The sequence below is a fragment of the Bombina bombina genome, chromosome 6 (genome assembly GCF_027579735.1).
Source record: "Bombina bombina isolate aBomBom1 chromosome 6, aBomBom1.pri, whole genome shotgun sequence".
NCBI lineage: Eukaryota > Metazoa > Chordata > Amphibia > Anura > Bombinatoridae > Bombina > Bombina bombina.
The window spans coordinates 471,957,848-471,978,518 of record NC_069504.1 but is presented as its reverse complement, the minus strand read 5'-3'; the positions used below and the strand labels follow the sequence as shown (position 1 = coordinate 471,978,518).

At 42.2% G+C, this 20,671-nt stretch overlaps 1 protein-coding gene across 1 annotated transcript in view; it reads left to right on the top strand.

Annotated features, from left to right (window-relative positions):
* Positions 1-20,671, top strand: part of KTI12 (KTI12 chromatin associated homolog) — a 165,811-nt gene that overhangs the window by 59,037 nt on the left and 86,103 nt on the right. Inside the window, exon 3 of the mRNA XM_053717264.1 lies at positions 6,689-6,740. Coding sequence (XP_053573239.1) covers positions 6,689-6,740 — 52 coding nt within the window. The remainder of the gene's footprint in view (positions 1-6,688; positions 6,741-20,671) is intronic.

Below are 20,671 nucleotides of genomic sequence, written 5' to 3'. Positions count from 1 at the left end.
AGGAGTAGACAACTGGGAGGCGGATTTTCTAAGTCGTCAGACTTTTCATCCGGGGGAGTGGGAACTCCACCCGGAGGTATTTGCCCAGCTGACTCAGCTATGGGGCACTCCAGAATTGGATCTGATGGAGTCCCGTCAGAACACCAAACTTCCTCTTTACGGGTCCAGGTCCCGGGATCCCCAGGCGGTTCTGATAGATGCTCTAGCAGCGACCTTGGTCCTTCAATCTGGCCTATGTTTTTCCACCGTTTCCTCTCCTCCCTCGTCTGGTTGCCAGAATCAAGCAGGAGAGGGCTTTGGTGGTTCTGATAGCGCCTGCGTGGCCACGCAGGACCTGGTATGCAGACCTAGTGGACATGTCATCTGTCCCACCATGGACACTACCAGTGAGGCAGGACCTTCTAATTCAAGGTTCTTTCAAGCATCCAAATCTAATTTCTCTGCGTCTGACTGCTTGGAGATTGAACGCCTAATTCTATCAAAGCGTGGTCTCTCTGAGTCGGTTATTGATACCCTGATTCAGGCTAGAAAGCCTGTCACCAGGAAAATCTACCATAAGATTTGGCGAAAATATCTTTTTTGGTGTGAATCCAAAGGTTACTCATGGAGTAAGATTAGGATTCCCAGGATATTGTCTTTTCTCCAAGAAGGATTGGAGAAAGGATTATCAGCTAGTTCCTTAAAAGGACAGATATCTTCTTTGTCTATTCTTTTACACAAACGTCTGGCAGAGGTACCAGACGTTCAAACATTTAGTCAGGCTTTAGTCAGAATCAAGCCTGTTTATAGACCTGCGGCTCCGCCATGGAGTCTGAATTTAGTTCTTTCAGTTCTGCAAGGGGTTCCGTTTGAACCTTTACATTCCATAGATATTAAGCTTTTATCTTGGAAAGTTTTGTTTTTGGTAGCTATCTCTTCTGCTCGAAGAGTATCAGAGTTATCTGCTTTACAGTGTGATTCACCTTACCTGGTTTTCCATGCAGATAAGGTAGTTTTGCGTACCAAACCCGGTTTTATTCCTAAGGTTGTGTCTAATAAGAATATTAACCATGAAATTGTTTTTCCTTCTCTGTGTCCTAATCCTTCTTCGAAGAAGGAACGTCTGTTACACAATCTTGATGTGGTTCGTGCTTTAAAGTTTTATTTACAAGCAACTAAGGATTTCAGACAAACACCTTCATTGTTTGTTATCTATTCTGGTAAGAGGAGAGGTCAGAAGGTGACTGCTACCTCTCTTTCCTTTTGGCTGAAAAGCATCATCCGTTTGGCCTATGAGACTGCTGGCCAGCAGCCTCCCGAAACAATTACTGCTCATTCTACCAGAGCAGTGGCTTCCACATGGGCTTTTAAAAATGAGGCTTCTGTTGAACAGATTTGTAAGGCAGCGACTTGGTCTTCGCTGCATACTTTTTCCAAATTTTACAAATTCGATACTTTTGCTTCTTCGGAGGCTATTTTTGGGAGAAAGGTTTTACAAGCAGTGGTGCCTTCCGTTTAAGGTACCTGTCTTGTTCCCTCCCTTCACCCGTGTCCTAAAGCTTTGGTATTGGTATCCCACAAGTAAAGGATGAATCCGTGGACTCGATACATCTTACAAGAGAAAACAGAATTTATGCTTACCTGATAAATTACTTTCTCTTGTGATGTATCGAGTCCACGGCCCGCCCTGGCTATTAAGTCGGGTAGTGTTTTTGTTTAAACTACAGTCACCACTGCACCCTATGGTTTCTCCTTTTTCTTCCTAACCTTCGGTCGAATGACTGGGGGGTGGAGCTAGAGGGGGAGCTATATGGACAGCTCTGCTGTGTGCTCTCTTTGCCACTTCCTGTTGGGAAGGAGAATATCCCACAAGTAAAGGATGAATCCGTGGACTCTACATCACAAGAGAAAGTAATTTATCAGGTAAGCATAAATTCTGTTTTTTACTTTCTCGTAGAATCTAATTAGATTAGTTTGACATGATCTATTTCTCATAAAACCATGCTGATTTGAACTCATAATCTTGTTTACACGAATATGCTCATCAATATAATCATTTAAAATCTCTTCAAATATCTTCCCCACTATTGATGTCAGACTAACTGGTCTATAGCTTCCTGGATCATCCCTGCTTCCCTTTTTGAAGAGTGGCACCTCATCAGCTTTACGCCAATCCTGGGGTACTATGCCTGAGGATAATGAATCTTGAAAAATTAAGAGTAGTGGTTTGTCTATAACAGTGCTAAGTTCCCGTAACACGATTGGGTATATTCCATCTGGGCCTGGATTTTTATTTACCTTAATATTATCAAGTTGTCTCCTGATATCCTCTAGACATAGCACAGTTAATGGTGTGGGCTGGCATGTTCTAGTTTGTTCCAAAGTATCCTCTATTGGTTCCTCTCTTGTGTATACTGAAGAAAAGAACTGATTTAGTACCTCTGCCTTCTCCCTGTCACTGTTAACCATGATACCCTCCACGCATTTTAATGTACCTATATTGTCCTCCTTAGATTTTCTGCTGTTTATATACTTAAAGAATCTGTTAGGGTTAGACTTATAATCCTTTGCAATTAACCTTTCATTTTCTATATGTATATATGTATATTTATTTAACATTTTAAATGTTATCCATTTATCCTCTATTTTTATTAGAGAATACTTTGTCCCAGTTTATGTTGTTTAATGATTTCCTTAAATCGTTGAATTTGCTTTCTTAAAATTAAAAGCCTTAGTTAAACCTTTAAGACACTGCTTATGAAAAGATTTTAAATGTGACCATGTTATGATCACTGTTACCCGAAATGTTCTTTGACTTCTATTTCTGATATTATATCTGTATTGTTTGATAGCACTAAATGCAATACAACTTTATTTCTAGTTGGCTCCTCTATTAATTATGACAAGAATTTATCCCTTAGAACATTTAAAAATATATCCCCCTTAGCTGAATTGCTAGTTTAATTGGCCCAGTTTATATCAGGGTAGTTAAAATCTTTCATAATTACAGCACTGTTAGCAGACTTATCTATTTCCATTAGTAGTTAAAGGGACAGTCAACACCAGAATTTATGTTATTTAAAAAGATAGATAATCCCTTTATTACCCATTCCCCAGTTTTGCAAAACCAACACAGTTATATTAATACACTTTTTACTTCTGTGACTATCTTGTATCTAAGCATCTTCTGACCACCCCTAATCACATGACTTTTAGTTATTATCTATTGACTTGCATTTTAGCCAATTAGTGCAGTGTCTGCCACGGGCGTGATCACAATGCTATCTATATGGCCTACATGAGCTTGCTCTCCCCTGCTGTGAAAAGTAAATAAAATAGAGGCGGCCTTCAAGGGCTTAGAAATTATCATATGTGCCTTCCTAGGTTTGCTTTCAACTAGAATACCAAGAGAACAAAGCAAAATTGTTGATAAAAGTAAATTGGAAAGTTGTTTAAAATTACATGCCCTATTTGAAAAATTAAAGTTTTTTTTTAACTTGACTGTCCCTTTAAGTTTCCTCCATGTCACTAATGCTGGGGGCCTTGTAGCATGTTCCAAGTAATATTTTTTTAGGATTTTTTCCTCCACTCTTTATTTATATTAATATATATAAATAATAATACACACACACATTTATATTTAAAATATATTTATAATGGACTATATTGTAATGGTAATATTCGTACAGATAAATAGTGCGAAGATTTTGCATAATGTATAATATTCTGTGTTAAGAGTAATTAGTTGGCTGAACAACTGAATGGATGTACATAAGTATTACATTTTGAAGGTTAATTGCACCTGGTTTTGAAGGTTAACATGCAGTGTATCTCACGAATATACAGATTAATAATGTATGTAAACAAACTATCTTTGCTTCTACTATATGACCTTCTGTGGTCGAACTATTGTGTGTATGCATGTTCTTTTTTTATTTAATACATTTTCCTTTGTAGACAGAGCATTTTGCTTAGGTATGTTTTAATGATTAGCTTCGTCTTGACATTAACCCTTCCACTGCTGAGAAATGTATAACATCCTGAGCTGAAGTCACTCTTTTACATGCATATACCCCCTGCTTTTCTGTGAGTTATTCACACAAATGTTTCCAATTCCAGACTGTAGAATACAAGATGGAAAGAGTATTTTGCACATTCTTGCCGTTTATGACAAAAATGGATAAGAATTAAAGGGACAGTTTACTGTATTTTCCCCCTCCTTTTTAATGTGTTCCCAATAATAAGTTTTACCTGCTTCATTGTATTAAATTTGTTTCTTTTGACATTTGAAATAGCTGATTTTGTGTTGTCTCCCCACCTATATTGAAAATGTCAATACTTAAAGGGACACTGAACCCAAATTTTTTCTTTTGTGATTCAGATAGAGCATGACATTTTAAGCAACTTTCTAATTTACTCCTATTATCAAATTTTCTTCATTCTCTTGGTATCTTTATTTGAAATGCAAGAATGTAAGTTTAGATGCTGGCCCATTTTTGGTGAACAACCTGGGTTGTTCTTGCTGATTGGTGTATAAATTCATCCACCAATAAAAAAAAGTGCAATCCAGAGTACTGAACCAAAAAAAAGCTTAGATTCCTTCTTTTTCAAATAAAGATAGCGAGAGAACAAAGAAAAATTGATAATAGGAATAAATTAGAAAGTTGCCTAAAATTGCATGCTCTATCGGAATCACGAAAGAAAAAATTGGGGTTCAGTGTCCCTTTAAGTAATGGTTATAGAAGAGCTATGTACACAAGAATATTTAAAAGTAATTATGCTCCCAGTGGGGAGCAAACTCAGCCCATTTTTTAAGTTGTGTTTTCAATTCTCAGATACAGCTATTTCATATCCAAAATATACCCAAAGGAACATTTCCCATACCATTTTTTAACTCTTAAGTGCGAATGATGACACATGGTCATCATGTATTTAATGCAAATAAGACCAGGGGTGTTTGGGTCACTTTCAGTGCTCATCACATCCTCTCCCCTGTTCATACCCCCTCATCCCTGGTGGGGTAGTGATCCGGCATCACCAGTGAGAAATCCTCAAGTGCAAGCTGATACACAGGACTTATATATAAAAAATATATATATATAAATACTTTTAAACACATGTTAAACGTATACACACTTATAATAGGCTATCAAAAAGGCATAGAAACCCCCAAGAACCCTTGTTTTAAAACCCAGAATCCCTCTTTAAAATAAAGTGCCTATATATGTTTTAATTACCAGGTGTGATGATCACTGTGTTATTAGTGATCACCTGGTGTGAATAAATGTCTATTTAGTTGAATAGAGGCTTATGGGAGCCCTTATGTGCAAGTCCAAAATACATAACTATACAAGAAAATCTGTCATTTGTAAGGATAACCCCTTCTTTGTACTATAGAGTTTAGAAAAGCACACACACTATAATGTATAACCTTGATTATTGACATTTTAATGAAAAATGCATTTATTCACACATTTTGTTGCAGGTTTCTCAAATGTCATTATAAATACATAAAATCATGTTATAGTTTGAATCTACTAAGTCGCCTGAAAAAAGGATATTTAATGTGTGGGTTTCTCACTGAAAAATGACCTACAGTAGGGCGTAAATGTGAGCAGCCTCTAAAAACTGCAAAACAGCCCAGCACAGGGGTGAAAATGGCTCAGTAGTTAAATGGTTAAACTCTGCAGTTGGTACCACTTTCCATACTCACTTTGGAGAGAGAGAAAAAACAAAGAAAAAGCAGGTCACACTCTCTCACAGCAACTTAATTAACTGTCAATGCTTCCGGGGTCTTCACTCCTTCCTCATCTGAGGAAATGGTGAAGACCCCGAACATGCTCACGCTGCAATTTAAAACCAGAGAGCGACCTGCCTTTTATATTCTATATGTTATTGTTGAGGGTACTAATAAGAACTTGTACTATGATATATTTATTTTAATCACCTGGACAGACACTGGACCTCTCATTTAGCGGACTTATATTCCTTTAGGTATTTTGGGGGTGAGAGGAACTACTCCATCCCCATGTTTTTGTCCACTAGGAATATAGTTAAATCCATGAATCCAGTAATCATTTGGCATGTTGATAACCCACCTGAATATGTGACCCCCCCCTCTCTTTATCGAGATCCTCAGTGTGGGGCAAGTGATCATTGTTGCCACTGTGTGCAAATTAGATAAGGATGTGGCCTTCATAGAAAATATTAATGATTCATGGTATTCACTGGAACAGGTAATTTGTTTTAATTTTGAGTAACTGCTTCCTAGGTTGGCAGGTGACCCCTCATTCAAAAGAGTAACTCGTCAACTTTCAGCTGTAGTATGCCTGTAGGAAACAGAGGGGGGTTGTAAATCCTAATCCTAAATTCCCTTCATATCTTACTGATTTGCTGTTTTTTGTTGTTTTACAGTGGCCATCTGCAGCCTAGAGGAAAATTTGACCCCACTCTTTAAAATAAGGAGTCACATATCCCTTGATGTAGTGTGGGGCCTGAGGTTTGGGCTCCTAAATAGGGCTCCTCTCTACACTAGTACCAGAATGGAAGTTCCAATTACATATATTTATATAAATTTCTTCTCCTGCTCCCATAATGTTGTTGACTCCTAGGTTTCATAGAACATTTTCCAATACTGTTTTATTCCATGAGCAGTCATCTTTTGGATGGTAGCAGAAAATTGCTTATGTGTGCTTTTATCTCATTACAGATTCCAAAAAGGAGAAGGAGATACGTGGAGCTCTGAGAGCTGCAGTAGAGCGGTAACATTCCATCTATAATATATAATTGCTTAGTAAAGTGTGTATATATATATATATATATATATATATATATATATATATATATATATATATATGTGTGTGTGTGTATAAGTTAGGTCAAGGTTCCTGTTATGTTTTTCTAAAAATCGTTGTGAAACCAAGCAGTAGATTGATGTGATTGATTTGTTGTCATTTTCTATTGGAAATATCAAAACATTTGAGTGCACAATAGGTGTCAATGGAATGGGGAATTTTAAGTTCGACTTCTTTTCCATCTAAAGGAGAGGAGAGTCCACGGCTTCATTCATTACTTTTGGGAAATAAGAGCCTGGCCACCAGGAGGAGGCAAAGACATCCCAGCCAAAGGCTTAAATACCTCCCCCACTTCCTTCATTCCCCAGTCATTCTTTGCCTTTTGTCACAGGAGGTTTATTGTGAGGAGGTTCCGGTAGATTCGCCTGCTCAACTATGTTCCCCTTGCCTAGATAAACTCTCGGCTTCTCGAAAGAAGAGAATGTCTAGTACTACTAAGCTGTCCACCTCTGAGGGCTCCCCGTCCCCTACTTTCATCTCCGAGTACACATGCAGCACCCCAGGGCATGTCTATCTCTCCTATGGGGGTAATCCGTTGGCCGTTAGACTTTGCGGATCAACTGCAAATGGCGGTATCAAAGGTGATCAGTGCCTTACCACGTTCTGCTAAGCGAAAGAGTAGGGTAAAATATGGCGATCCGGCCTAGGAGTCATATACTCCTATGGATATCTCGGAAAGGTTATCCGCTGACGAGGATGACTCAGACTCTTCGGAGGACGTTGATTCTGGGTCAGAATCCATGTAATCTAAAGTTCTGTCTGCAAAGGAGCCCGATTTCAGGTTTAGGATGGAGAATTTGCACTTTTTGCTGAAGCAGGTGCTTGCTACTCTCGAGGTTCCGGAACCGAAACTACCGGAGAAACCTTCGATTCCTAAGCTTGACAAAGTGTATGAGGACATGGTAGTACCCCATACCTTCCCGGTTCCTGTTAAGATGGCTAATATTATTAAGAATGAATGGGAGAGATTAGGTTCTTCCTTTTCCCCTTCATCCTTTAAGAAACTGTTCCCCGTTCCGTACTCTCAGCTCGAGTTGTGGGGGACCGTCCCTAAGGTGGATGGTGCTATCACTACACTCGCTAAGCGAACAACGATTCCTCTGGTGGATAGCTTGTCGTTCAAGGAGCACAATAAAACATGTTGAGGAAGATGTTTCAACACACAGGGTTTGTTTTTCAGCCGGTAGCGGCAGTTGCAGGTGCTGCGACATATTTGTCTGAAATCTCTTTATGATATGGTCGAGAGGGAGACTCCCCTCAATGAAATACAGGAGAGAATTAAGGTTTTGAAGGTAACTAATTCTTTTATTTGTGATGCCAATATGCCTGGATGCTAAGGTTTCAGGGTTCTCTGTACTAGCCCTGCGGGCTAAAGTCGTGGTCTGCGGACATGACTTCTAAGTCCAGACTGTTATCCCTTCCCTTTCAGGAAAAGATCCTGTTCGGTCCAGGATTGGACTCGATCATATCCACGGTGACAAGAGGCAAGGGTGCTTTCCTACCGCAGGATAAGAAGGTTAAACCTAAGGGATCTACTTTTCGTCCCTTTCGTGCGGACAAGGCCCAACGCCAGCAGCCCGCCGCAAAAGCGGATCAGTCCAAGGGTACTTAGAAGCCAGCTTAGTCTTGCAACAAGTCCAAGCAGCACAAGAAACCCGCCGAGACAAAGTCGACATGAAGGGGCGGCCCCCGATCGGTCTCCGGACCAAGTAGGGGGCAGATTATCTCTCTTCTCAGAGGCCTGGTTGCAGGACGTTCAGGACCCTTGGGTTCTGGAGTTTGTCGCCCAAGGATACAGGATAGGGTTCAGAACTCATCTGCCCAGGGTCAGATTCCTCCTATCAAATCTTCCAGACTAGAAAATAGAGAAGCATTTCTAGACTGTGTGAGGGATCTCTCTTCTCTCTAAGTTATTGTACCAGTACCCCCAGCAGAAAGGAGTTTAGGGTACTTTTCAAACCTTTTTGTGGTCCCAAAAAAGGAGGGCACGTTCCGCCCGATTCTGGACCTAAAATATTTCTGACTGTTCCATCGTTCAAAATGGAAACAATCAGATCTATTCTGCCCCTAGTTCAAGAGGGTCAGTTCATGACGACAATAGACTTGAAGGATGCCTACCTCCATGTGCCAATCCACAGGGATTACTTCAGGTTCCTTAGATTTGCGTTTCTGGACCAACATTTCCAATTTGTGGTCCTTCCTTCTGGTCTGGCGACAGCCCCGAGAGTCTTCACAAAGGTTCTGTGGGCACTGCTTGCAGTAGCCAGGCCCAGAGGCATTGCTGTGGCGCCCTATCTGGACGATATCCTAGTCCAGGTGCCGTTGTTCAGTCTCGCAGAGGACCACTCGAGGGCCCTTCTGTTTTTGCTCCAATCTCACGGTTGGAAGATAAACTCAGGAAAGAGCTCCCTGATTCCCAGCAACAGGGTGGAGTTCCTGGGGACGATAATAGATTCTATATCCATGAGAATATTTCTCACAGATCAGCGACGCAGGAAGATTGAGTCTGCCTGTCTTGGCCTTCAGTCCTGCTCCAGTCCCTCTGTGGCTCAGAGTATGGAGGTGATCTGGCTGGCTCAGAGTATGGAGGTGATCGGGCTCATGGTATCCAGCATCAATGTCATTCCATTTGCCAGGTTCCATCTCAGACCTCTTCAGTTGTGCATGTTGAGACAGTGGAACGGTGATCATACAGATCTATCCCAACAGATTTCTCTGGACGAACGGACGACGGAATCCCTCCCTTGGTGGATCCGTCCGGAACAACTGTCACAAGGGACATCCTTCCTGATACCGTCCTGGGAGATTGTGACCACGTACACGAGTCTGGCAGGATAGGGAGCTGTTTGGGGTGCCAGGATGGCACAGGGTAGATGGTCTCGATTGGAGTCTCTGCTTCCAATCAGTATTCTGGAACTTCGAGCAATCTACAATGCTCTGAAGGTGTGGCCTCTTCTGGAGTCGTTCAGCTTCATCAGATTCCAGACAGACAACATTATGTCGGTGGCTTACATCAACCATCGGGGGGACGAGAAGCTCCCTAGCGATGAGGGAGGTGTCTTGGATATTGGAATGGGCAGAGTCCCACAACTGCTCGCTCTCAGCAATCCACATTCTGGGTGTGGACAACTGGCAAGCAGATTTTCTCAGCAGGCAATCCTTCCATCCGGGGGAATGGTCTCTCCACCCTGAGGTGTTTGCGGAGATTTGTCACGAATGGGGGACTCCGGAGATAGATCTCATGGCGTCCAGACTCAATTGCAAGCTACCCAGATACGGGTCGCGGTCCAGGGATCCCCAGGCCGAGCTGATGCCTTGGCGGTACCTTGGTGGTTCAACCTAGTTTACATTTTTCCACCGTTGCCACTTCTACCTCATGTAGTGACCCGCATCAAGCAGGAGCAAGCTTCGGCTATTCTGATTGCTCCGTCGTGGCCACGAAGGACGTGGTTTGCGGATCTGGTGGGGATGTCATTGTCTCCTCCATGGAGGTTACCCTGTCGCAGGGATCTGCTGGTACAGGGTCCTTTTCATCATCAAAACCTAGATTCTCTGAGACTGACTGCGTGGAGATTGAATGCTTAGTCTTGGCCAAGAGAGGGTTCTCTGAGAGAGTGATTGATACTCTCGTTCAGGCCAGGAAGCCGGTCACTAGTCGCATCTATCATAAGGTGTGGAGGACTTACTTGTCCTAGTGTGAGAAGCATAGATATCTTTGGCACAAGGTTAAGGTATCCAGGATTTTGTCCTTTCTCCAGGATGGACTGGAGAAGGGGCTTGCCGCCAGTTCCTTGAAGGGACAGATTTCGGCATTGTCTGTTCTGTTACACAAGAGGCTCGCTGAGCTTCCTGATATTCAGTCTTTTGTTCAGGCTTTGTCTAGAATCAGGCCTGTTTTTAGACAGTCCGCTCCGCCCTGGAGTTTGAACTTGGCTCTGAAGGTGTTGCAGAGGGTTCCGTTTGTACCTATGCACTCTGTTGACATTAAGATTTTTTCTTGGAAGGTTCTTTTTCTGTTAGCTTTTGCATCGGCATGCAGAGTATCTGAGTTGGCGGCCTTGCAATATGAGCCTCCTTATCTGGTGTTTCACGCTGATAAGGCTTTTCTTCGCACTGGTTTGGGATTCCTTCCCAAGGTTGTGTCTAACCGTAACATCAATCAGGAAATCTTTGTTCCTTCTTTGTAAGGAGAGCTTACTTCATAATTTGGATGTGGTTCGAGCCTTGAAGTTCTATCTTCAGGCTACGAAGGATTTCAGACAGACTACATCTCTTTTTGTGGTGTGTTCTGGGAAGCGCAGGGGGCAGAGAGCCTCTGCATCTTGTTTGTTCTTTTGGTTGAGGAGCATGATTCGCTTAGCCTACAAGACAGTGGGACATAAGCCTCCTCAGAGGATCACGGCTCATTCGACTAGAGCTGTGGCTTCTTCGTGGGCCTTGAAGAATAAGGCCTCTATGGAGCAGATTTGTAAGGCGGCTATTTGGTCCTCCTTACATACCTTTACAAAATTTTACAAGTTTGACGTTTTTGCTTCGGTGAAAGCAGTTTTTGGGAGAAATGTCTTACAGGCTGTGGTGCCCTCAGATTAGGGTCCGCCTCTTGCCCTCCTATTTTCATTCAGTGTCCTCTAGAGCTTGGGTATTTGTTCCCAAAAGTAATGAATGAAGCCGTGGACTCTCCTCCCCTTTAGATGAAAAATATAAATTATGCTTACCTGATAATTTCATTTCCATCGTAGGGAGGAGAGGCCACGGCGGACCCAAATTTAGTTTTTTGTTCTTCTGGCACCATTTATATCCTGATATTTCTCCTACTGTTCCTTGTTCCCTCGGCAGAATGACTGGGGGATGAGGGAAGTGGGGGAGGTATTTAAGCCTTTGGCTGGGGTGTCTTTGCCTCCTCCTGGTGGCCAGTTTCTTATTTCCCAAAAGTAATGAATAAAGCAGTGGACTCTCCTCCCCACGATGAAAATGAAATTATCAGGTAAGCATAATTTATATTATTTTTTAAATGCTTATTGTTTTGAAATGGCTAACCACTTTGGTTTGGCAATATCTTAAAAAAATGAAAGTTTCTTCTGTTATGTGTGATCAGTCCACGGGTCATCATTACTTCTGGGATATAACTCCTCCCCAACAGGAAATGCAAGAGGATTCACCCAGCAGAGCTGCATATAGCTCCTCCCCTCTACGTCACTCCCAGTCATTCTCTTGCACCCAACGACTAGATAGGATGTGTGAGAGGACTATGGTGATTATACTTAGTTTTTATAACTTCAATCAAAAGTTTGTTATTTTACAATAGCACCGGAGCGTGTTATTGCCTCTCTGGCAGAGTTTGAAGAAGAATCTACCAGAGTTTTTACTATGATTTTAACCGGAGTAGTTAAGATCATATTGCTGTTTCTCGGCCATCTGAGGGAGGTAAAAGCTTCAGATCAGGGGACAGCGGGCAGATGAATCTGCATTGAGGTATGTAGCAGTTTTTATTTTCTGAATGGAATTGATGAGAAAATCCTGCCATACCGTTATAATGACATGTATGTATACTCTACACTTCAGTATTCTGGGGATGGTACTTCACTGGAATTACTCTGTAAAAAGTACATTAACCTTTTAATAGGTATTTATTATGTTAAACGTTTTTGCTGGAATGTAGAATCGTTTGCATTTTCTGAGGTACTGAGTGAATAAATGTTTGGGCATTATTTTTCCACTTGGCAGTTGCTTGTTTTAATCGTGACAGTTTCGTTTCTCTCTCACTGCTGTGTGTGAGGGGGAGGGGCCGTTTTTGGCGCTCTTTGCTACGCATCAAAAATTTCCAGTCGGTTACTCTTGTATTTCCTGCATGATCCAGTTCATCTCTAACAGAACTCAGGGGTCTTCAAACTTCTTTGGAGGGAGGTAGATTCTCTCAGCAGAGCTGTGAGACTTATATATTGACTGTGATTAAAAACGTTGCTCTGTAATTTTTACGTTTCAAATTTAATTATTGTTACTTTACTAATGGGAACAAACCTTTGCTAAAAGTTGTGTTGTTTTCAAGGATTGATGCTATAACTGTTTTTCAGTTCATTATTTCAACTGTCATTTAATCGTTTAGTGCTTCTTTGAGGCACAGTACGTTTTTGTTAAATAAGATTGTAACCAAGTTGCAAGTTTATTTGCTAGTGTGTTAAACATGTCTGATTCAGAGGAAGATACCTGTGTCATTTGTTCCAATGCCAAGGTGGAGCCCAATAGAAATTTATGTACTAACTGTATTGATGCTACTTTAAATAAAAGCCAATCTGTACAAATTGAACAAATTTCACCAAACAGCGAGGGGAGAGTTATGCCGACTAACTCGCCTCACGTGTCAGTACCTGCATCTCCCGCCCGGGAGGTGCGTGATATTGTGGCGCCTAGTACATCTGGGCGGCCATTACAGATAACATTACAAGATATGGCTACTGTTATGACTGAAGTTTTGGCTAAATTACCAGAACTAAGAGGCAAGCGTGATCACTCTGGGGTGAGAACAGAGTGCGCTGATAATACTAGAGCCATGTCTGATACTGCGTCACAGCTTGCAGAGCATGAGGACGGAGAGCTTCATTCTGTGGGTGACGGTTCTGATCCAAACAGATTGGATTCAGATATTTCAAATTTTAAATTTAAATTGGAGAACCTCCGTGTATTACTAGGGGAGGTTTTAGCGGCTCTTAATGATTGTAACACTGTTGCAATACCAGAGAAATTGTGTAGGTTGGATAAATACTTTGCGGTACCGGCGAGTACTGACGTTTTTCCTATACCTAAGAGACTAACTGAAATTGTTACTAAGGAGTGGGATAGACCCGGTGTGCCGTTCTCACCCCCTCCAATATTTAGAAAGATGTTTCCAATAGACGCCACCACACGGGACTTATGGCAAACGGTCCCTAAGGTGGAGGGAGCAGTTTCTACTTTAGCTAAGCGTACCACTATCCCGGTGGAGGATAGCTGTGCTTTTCAGATCCGATGGATAAAAAATTAGAGGGTTACCTTAAGAAAATGTTTGTTCAACAAGGTTTTATATTGCAACCCCTTGCATGCATCGCGCCGATTACGGCTGCGGCAGCATTTTGGATTGAGTCTCTGGAAGAGAACCTTAGTTCAGCTACGCTGGACGACATTACGGACAGGCTTAGAGTCCTTAAACTAGCTAATTCATTCATTTCGGAGGCCGTAGTACATTTAACCAAACTTACGGCTAAGAACTCAGGATTCGCCATTCAGGCACGTAGGGCGCTGTGGCTAAAATCCTGGTCAGCTGATGTAACTTCTAAGTCCAAATTACTTAATATACCTTTCAAGGGGCAAACTTTATTTGGGCCCGGTTTGAAAGAAATTATCGCTGACATTACAGGAGGTAAGGGCCACGCCCTGCCTCAAGACAAAGCCAAAGCTAAGGCTAGACAGTCTAATTTTCGTCCCTTTCGGAATTTCAAAGCAGGAGCAGCACCAACTTCCACTGCACCAAAACAGGAAGGAGCTGTTGCTCGTTACAGACAAGGCTGGAAACCTAACCAGTCCTGGAACAAGGGCAAGCAGGCCAGGAAACCTGCTGCTGCCCCTAAGACAGCATGAATCGAGGGCCCCCGATCCAGGACCGGATCTAGTGGGGGGCAGACTCTCTCTCTTCGCCCAGGCTTGGGCAAGAGATGTTCAGGATCCCTGGGCGCTAGAGATCATATCTCAGGGATACCTTTTAGACTTCAAATTCTCTCCCCCAAGAGGGAGATTTCATCTGTCAAGGTTGTCAACAAACCAAATAAAGAAAGAAGCGTTTCTACGCTGTGTACAAGATCTGTTATTAATGGGAGTGATCCATCCGGTTCCGCGGTCGGAACAAGGACAAGGGTTTTACTCAAACCTGTTTGTGGTTCCCAAAAAAGAGGGAACTTTCAGGCCAATCTTGGATTTAAAGATCCTAAACAAATTCCTAAGAGTTCCATCGTTCAAAATGGAAACTATTCGGACAATCTTACCCATGATCCAAAAGGGTCAGTACATGACCACAGTGGATTTAAAGGATGCTTACCTTCACATACCGATTCACAAAGATCATTACCGGTATCTAAGGTTTGCCTTCTTAGACAGGCATTACCAGTTTGTAGCTCTTCCATTCGGATTGGCTACGGCTCCAAGAATCTTCACAAAGGTTCTGGGTGCCCTTCTGGCGGTACTAAGACCGCGAGGAATTTCGGTAGCTCCGTACCTAGACGACATTCTGATACAAGCTTCAAGCTTTCAAACTGCCAAGTCTCATACAGAGTTAGTTCTGGCATTTCTAAGGTCGCATGGATGGAAAGTGAACGAAAAGAAGAGTTCTCTCTTTCCTCTCACAAGAGTTCCATTCTTGGGGACTCTTATAGATTCTGTAGAAATGAAAATTTATCTGACAGAAGACAGATTAACAAAGCTTCTAAATGCATGCCGTGTCCTTCATTCCATTCATCTCCCGTCAGTAGCTCAATGCATGGAGGTGATCGGCTTAATGGTAGCAGCAATGGACATAGTACCCTTTGCACGTCTACATCTCAGACCGCTGCAATTGTGCATGCTGAGTCAGTGGAATGGGGATTACTCAGACTTGTCCCCTACTCTGAATCTGGATCAAGAGACCAGAAACTCTCTTCTATGGTGGCTTTCTCGGCCACATCTGTCCAGGGGGATGCCATTCAGCAGGCCGGACTGGACAATTGTAACAACAGACGCCAGCCTACTAGGCTGGGGCGCTGTCTGGAATTCTCTGAAGGCTCAGGGACAATGGAATCAGGAGGAAAGTCTCCTGCCAATAAACATTCTGGAATTGAGAGCAGTTCTCAATGCCCTTCTGGCTTGGCCCCAGTTAAAAACTCGGGGGTTCATCAGGTTTCAGTCGGACAACATCACGACTGTAGCTTACATCAACCATCAAGGAGGGACAAGAAGCTCCCTAGCAATGATGGAAGTATCAAAGATAATTCGCTGGGCAGAGTCTCACTCTTGCCACCTGTCAGCAATCCACATCCCGGGAGTGGAGAACTGGGAGGCGGATTTCTTGAGTCGCCAGACTTTTCATCCGGGGGAGTGGGAACTTCATCCGGAGGTCTTTGCCCAAATACTTCGACGTTGGGGCAAACCAGAGATAGATCTCATGGCGTCTCGCCAGAACGCCAAACTTCCTCGCTACGGGTCCAGATCCAGGGATCCGGGAGCGGTTCTGATAGATGCTTTGACAGCACCTTGGAACTTCGGGATGGCTTATGTGTTTCCACCCTTCCCACTGCTTCCTCGATTGATTGCCAAAATCAAACAGGAGAGAGCATCAGTGATTCTAATAGCGCCTGCATGGCCACGCAGGACTTGGTATGCAGATCTAGTGGACATGTCATCCTGTCCGCCTTGGTCTCTACCTCTAAGACAGGACCTTCTGATACAGGGTCCATTCAAACATCAAAATCTAACTTCTCTGAAGCTGACTGCTTGGAAATTGAACGCTTGATTTTATCAAAACGTGGTTTTTCGGAGTCGGTTATTGATACCCTGATACAGGCTAGGAAGCCTGTTACCAGAAGAATTTACCATAAGATATGGCGTAAATACCTATACTGGTGCGAATCCAAAGGTTACTCCTGGAGTAAGGTTAGGATTCCTAGGATATTGTCCTTTCTACAAGAAGGTTTAGAAAAGGGTTTATCGGCTAGTTCATTAAAGGGACAGATCTCAGCTCTGTCCATCTTGTTGCACAGGCGTCTGTCAGAAAATCCAGACGTCCAGGCCTTTTGTCAGGCTTTAGCTAGAATCAAGCCTGTGTTTAAAACTGTTGCTCCGCCATGGAGTTTAAACCTTGTTCTTAACGTTCTACAAGGAGTTCCGTTTGAACCCCTTCATTCCATTGATATAAAGTTGTTATCTTGGAAAGTGTTATTTTTAATGGCTATTTCTTCGGCTCGGAGAGTCTCTGAGTTATCAGCTTTACATTGTGATTCTCCTTATTTGATTTTTCATTCAGATAAGGTAGTTCTGCGTACTAAACCTGGGTTCTTACCTAAGGTAGTCACTAACAGGAACATCAATCAAGAGATTGTTGTTCCTTCTTTATGCCCAAATCCTTCTTCAAAGAAGGAACGTCTTCTACACAATCTGGATGTAGTTCGTGCCCTCAAGTTCTACTTGCAGGCAACTAAGGATTTTCGACAAACGTCTTCCCTGTTTGTCGTGTACTCTGGTCAGAGGAGAGGTCATAAGGCTTCGGCTACCTCTCTCTCCTTCTGGCTTCGTAGCATAATTCGTTTAGCCTATGAGACTGCTGGACAGCAGCCTCCTGAAAGAATTACAGCCCATTCTACTAGAGCTGTGGCTTCCACTTGGGCCTTTAAGAATGAGGCCTCTGTTGAACAGATTTGCAAGGCTGCAACTTGGTCTTCGCTTCATACTTTTTCCAAATTTTACAAATTTGACACTTTTGCTTCTTCGGAGGCTATTTTTGGGAGAAAGGTTCTTCAGGCAGTGGTTCCTTCTGTATAATGAGCCTGCCTATCCCTCCCGTCATCCGTGTACTTTTGCTTTGGTATTGGTATCCCAGAAGTAATGATGACCCGTGGACTGATCACACATAACAGAAGAAAACATAATTTATGCTTACCTGATAAATTCCTTTCTTCTGTTGTGTGATCAGTCCACGGCCCGCCCTGTTTTTTTTTTTAAGGCAGGTAAATATCTTTTAAATTATACTCCAGTCACCACTTCACCCTTGGTTTCTCCTTTCTCGTTGATTCTTGGTCGAATGACTGGGAGTGACGTAGAGGGGAGGAGCTATATGCAGCTCTGCTGGGTGAATCCTCTTGCATTTCCTGTTGGGGAGGAGTTATATCCCAGAAGTAATGATGACCCGTGGACTGATCACACAACAGAAGAAAGGAATTTATCAGGTAAGCATAAATTATGTTTTATTGGTTAAAAGGGACGTTAATATTTTTTACTTATGTCAATAAATTAAAAGGAAAATAAAACATTGCAATATACATAAATTGTGCTTGATCAGCTTCCTCCATTATACTTAAAGGGACAGGAAACCCCAAAAATGTAATTCATGATTCAGATAGAACATACAATTTTAAAGAACTTTCAGATTTACTTTTATTATCAAATATGCTTCATTCTCTTGTTATCGTTTGCTGAAAGAACAGCATTGCACTACGGGAAGCTAACTTAACACATCTAGTTAGCCAATAACAAGGGACAAATATGTGCAGGTGTTCTGTCGAGATTTCCTACCCCGACGAAATGCGCAAACCGATGTCACCGCATTCCACATATGATCCTAAAGCATATGTGAAATGCACAGACGTCTGTTTACGCATGTGCACATTGTTAGGTAGGAAAAACAGTTATACAAATTTATTTCCTCATTAATAGGGTGACATACACGAGCGCATGAGCAGTCATGGGGAAGCAAATTTTGACAGGAGAAACCTTTGAAAGCGCATTGCACACATTGACAGCGCATGCACGGCTCCTTACCTCACAATTAGCAAACAGAAGATCCTGTACTTTAATGTTTATTAGTTTATACAAATAAGTATGAAGTTCCACCCCTTCTGTCAGTCTGCTATTTGCTTCCTTAGTAGAGTTAAAGAACTGCTGTTTCAGCTCACTGATTGTTATGTTGTTACTGTGTCGCTATCCCTATTTGCCTCTTAGGAAATTATGATAGTTTAGGGTGCGCTTGTGTATGCATGCAGACTTACATTGGGGACCATTTGCACAATTTATGTGTCATATCGTCTATAAACATTTAGTGGTGAAGCAAAAATGTACAATATGGAGTCTTTAAAGAGTGCTTGAAACTTTCAAAACTAGGGAAGAGTCTTGTGAAACGAGGCAGAGAGTTCCACTAAATAGGGGTCAGTCTGGAAAAGTCCTGTAGATGGGAATGCAAGGAGCTAACGAGAGGAGGAGGTCATGAGTAGAGGGAAGGGGACAGGAGGGGTATCAGGAGACAAGGTTTGAGATATAGGGGGAGGGCCATGTCAGAATTTAGTGTTTAATTATGGAGGCTAGTGGAAGCCAATGAAGGAATTGGCAGAGAGGCATTCATTTAAGGGTTGTAAAGGAGATAGACGGCAGCTAGGAAGACCAGATAGGATGGAGTTGCAATAGTCAAGGCTGGAAATGATGAGTGGGTTCAAATCTTAGTTGTGTCTTGTGTGAGGAAGAGGTGAATTTTGGAGATTGTTTTTAAGGTGGAAACGACAGGAGATGACTCCAAGTTTAGGACCATACCAGCTACTATGATACTATGATAGTAGAACTATCGGTGTAAGTAAATAATTGCACCTTTTTTTTCTTGATCCCTTTCTTTGATGATTAGGATATCTTTGTCTCATTACAGCAAAAAATCCTCTAGTCGGCATCTCAATAACTAATACGGGAAGCCTAAGGACTGTTTAACTAACAAGGAGGAACTTGATTTGAAGTACCTTTTCTTCTATAAGGTACGACAAGTCCACGGATTCATCCTTTACTTGTGGGATATTATCCTCCTGCTAACAGGAAGTGGCAAAGAGCACCACAGCAGAGCTGTCTATATAGCTCCTCCCTTAGCTCCACCCCCCAGTCATTCTCTTTGCCTACTCTAAGTACTAGGAAGGGTAAAGTGAAAGAGGTGATAAAATATTAGTTTTTAATTTCTTCAAGCAAGAGTTTTTTATTTTAAATGGTACCGGTGTGTACTATTTACTCTCAGGCAGCAGATGGATGAAGACTTCTGCCTGGAGGATGATGATCTTAGCATTTGTAACTAAGATCCAGTGCTGTTCCCACAGAGGCTGAGGAGTACAGGAAACTTCAGTGTGAGGAACGTTTTCATGCTATATAGCAGTGAGGTATGTTCAGTCATTTTTTCTGGAGAGACTGTGTATTTCAGAAAGGCTGACAGTATCCCCATGAGGGTAAGGGTATGCAGTAATCCTAAGAGCTATAGAAAGGCATTACTAAGCTTGCATAAGGGGCTTATTAAAAAATGGTTGACACTGAGTTTTGAATGTTTTGTGGGCAAACGTTTTTATGAACTGGGAGTGCTGTTAACGTTTTGTGGGCAATAACGTTTTTTGGGCAAACTTTATTGAGGGTACACTTGGCTTATTTTTGGGTCTCAAAACCCACATAGCTAGTTTATAACCGCTCTGGTGGGTTCTTTGAGGCTGTAGAGACATCAAGTGAGATGGGCGGGGCCTATTTTCACGCCTCAGATGCTCAGTTGTTTTCTATCAGCAAGCTCCAACTCCTGAGGGCCCTTGTAGATGTTTTGGGCCAAATCGAAGCTTTAACCCCATATTTACCATCCCTGAGGGCAGGTAGGGCCACAGCAGGGCTGTGGCAAGGTGCTGGGGGTGTTTTTTCCGGATTTAGGCCTTGTTCAATCCGGTTTGCACATTAAAAGGTTAAATGTTAAATTTCCTTGTGGGGCAAACTTAACTACACATATTGAGTCTGCTGTAAAAAAATTGAAAAATTTGGTGCATTTTAAAGCAGTTTTGCAGAACGTGTATGCTTTTTTTCTCTTAAAGGCGCAGTACCGTTTTTTAAGATTATTTTTTTCACTAAATAAAGTGTTTTCATGCTTGTTTGTAGTCATTACTAGCCTGTTCAACATGTCTGACATTGAGGAAAGTCATTGTTCAATATGTTTAGAAGCCATTGTGGAACCCCCACTTAGAATGTGTCCCTCATGCACTGAAAGGTCAATAAATTGCAAAGAACATATTCTAGCTACTAAAAGTATGTCGCAGGATGATTCTCAGTCAGAAGGGAATCGGGTTATGCCA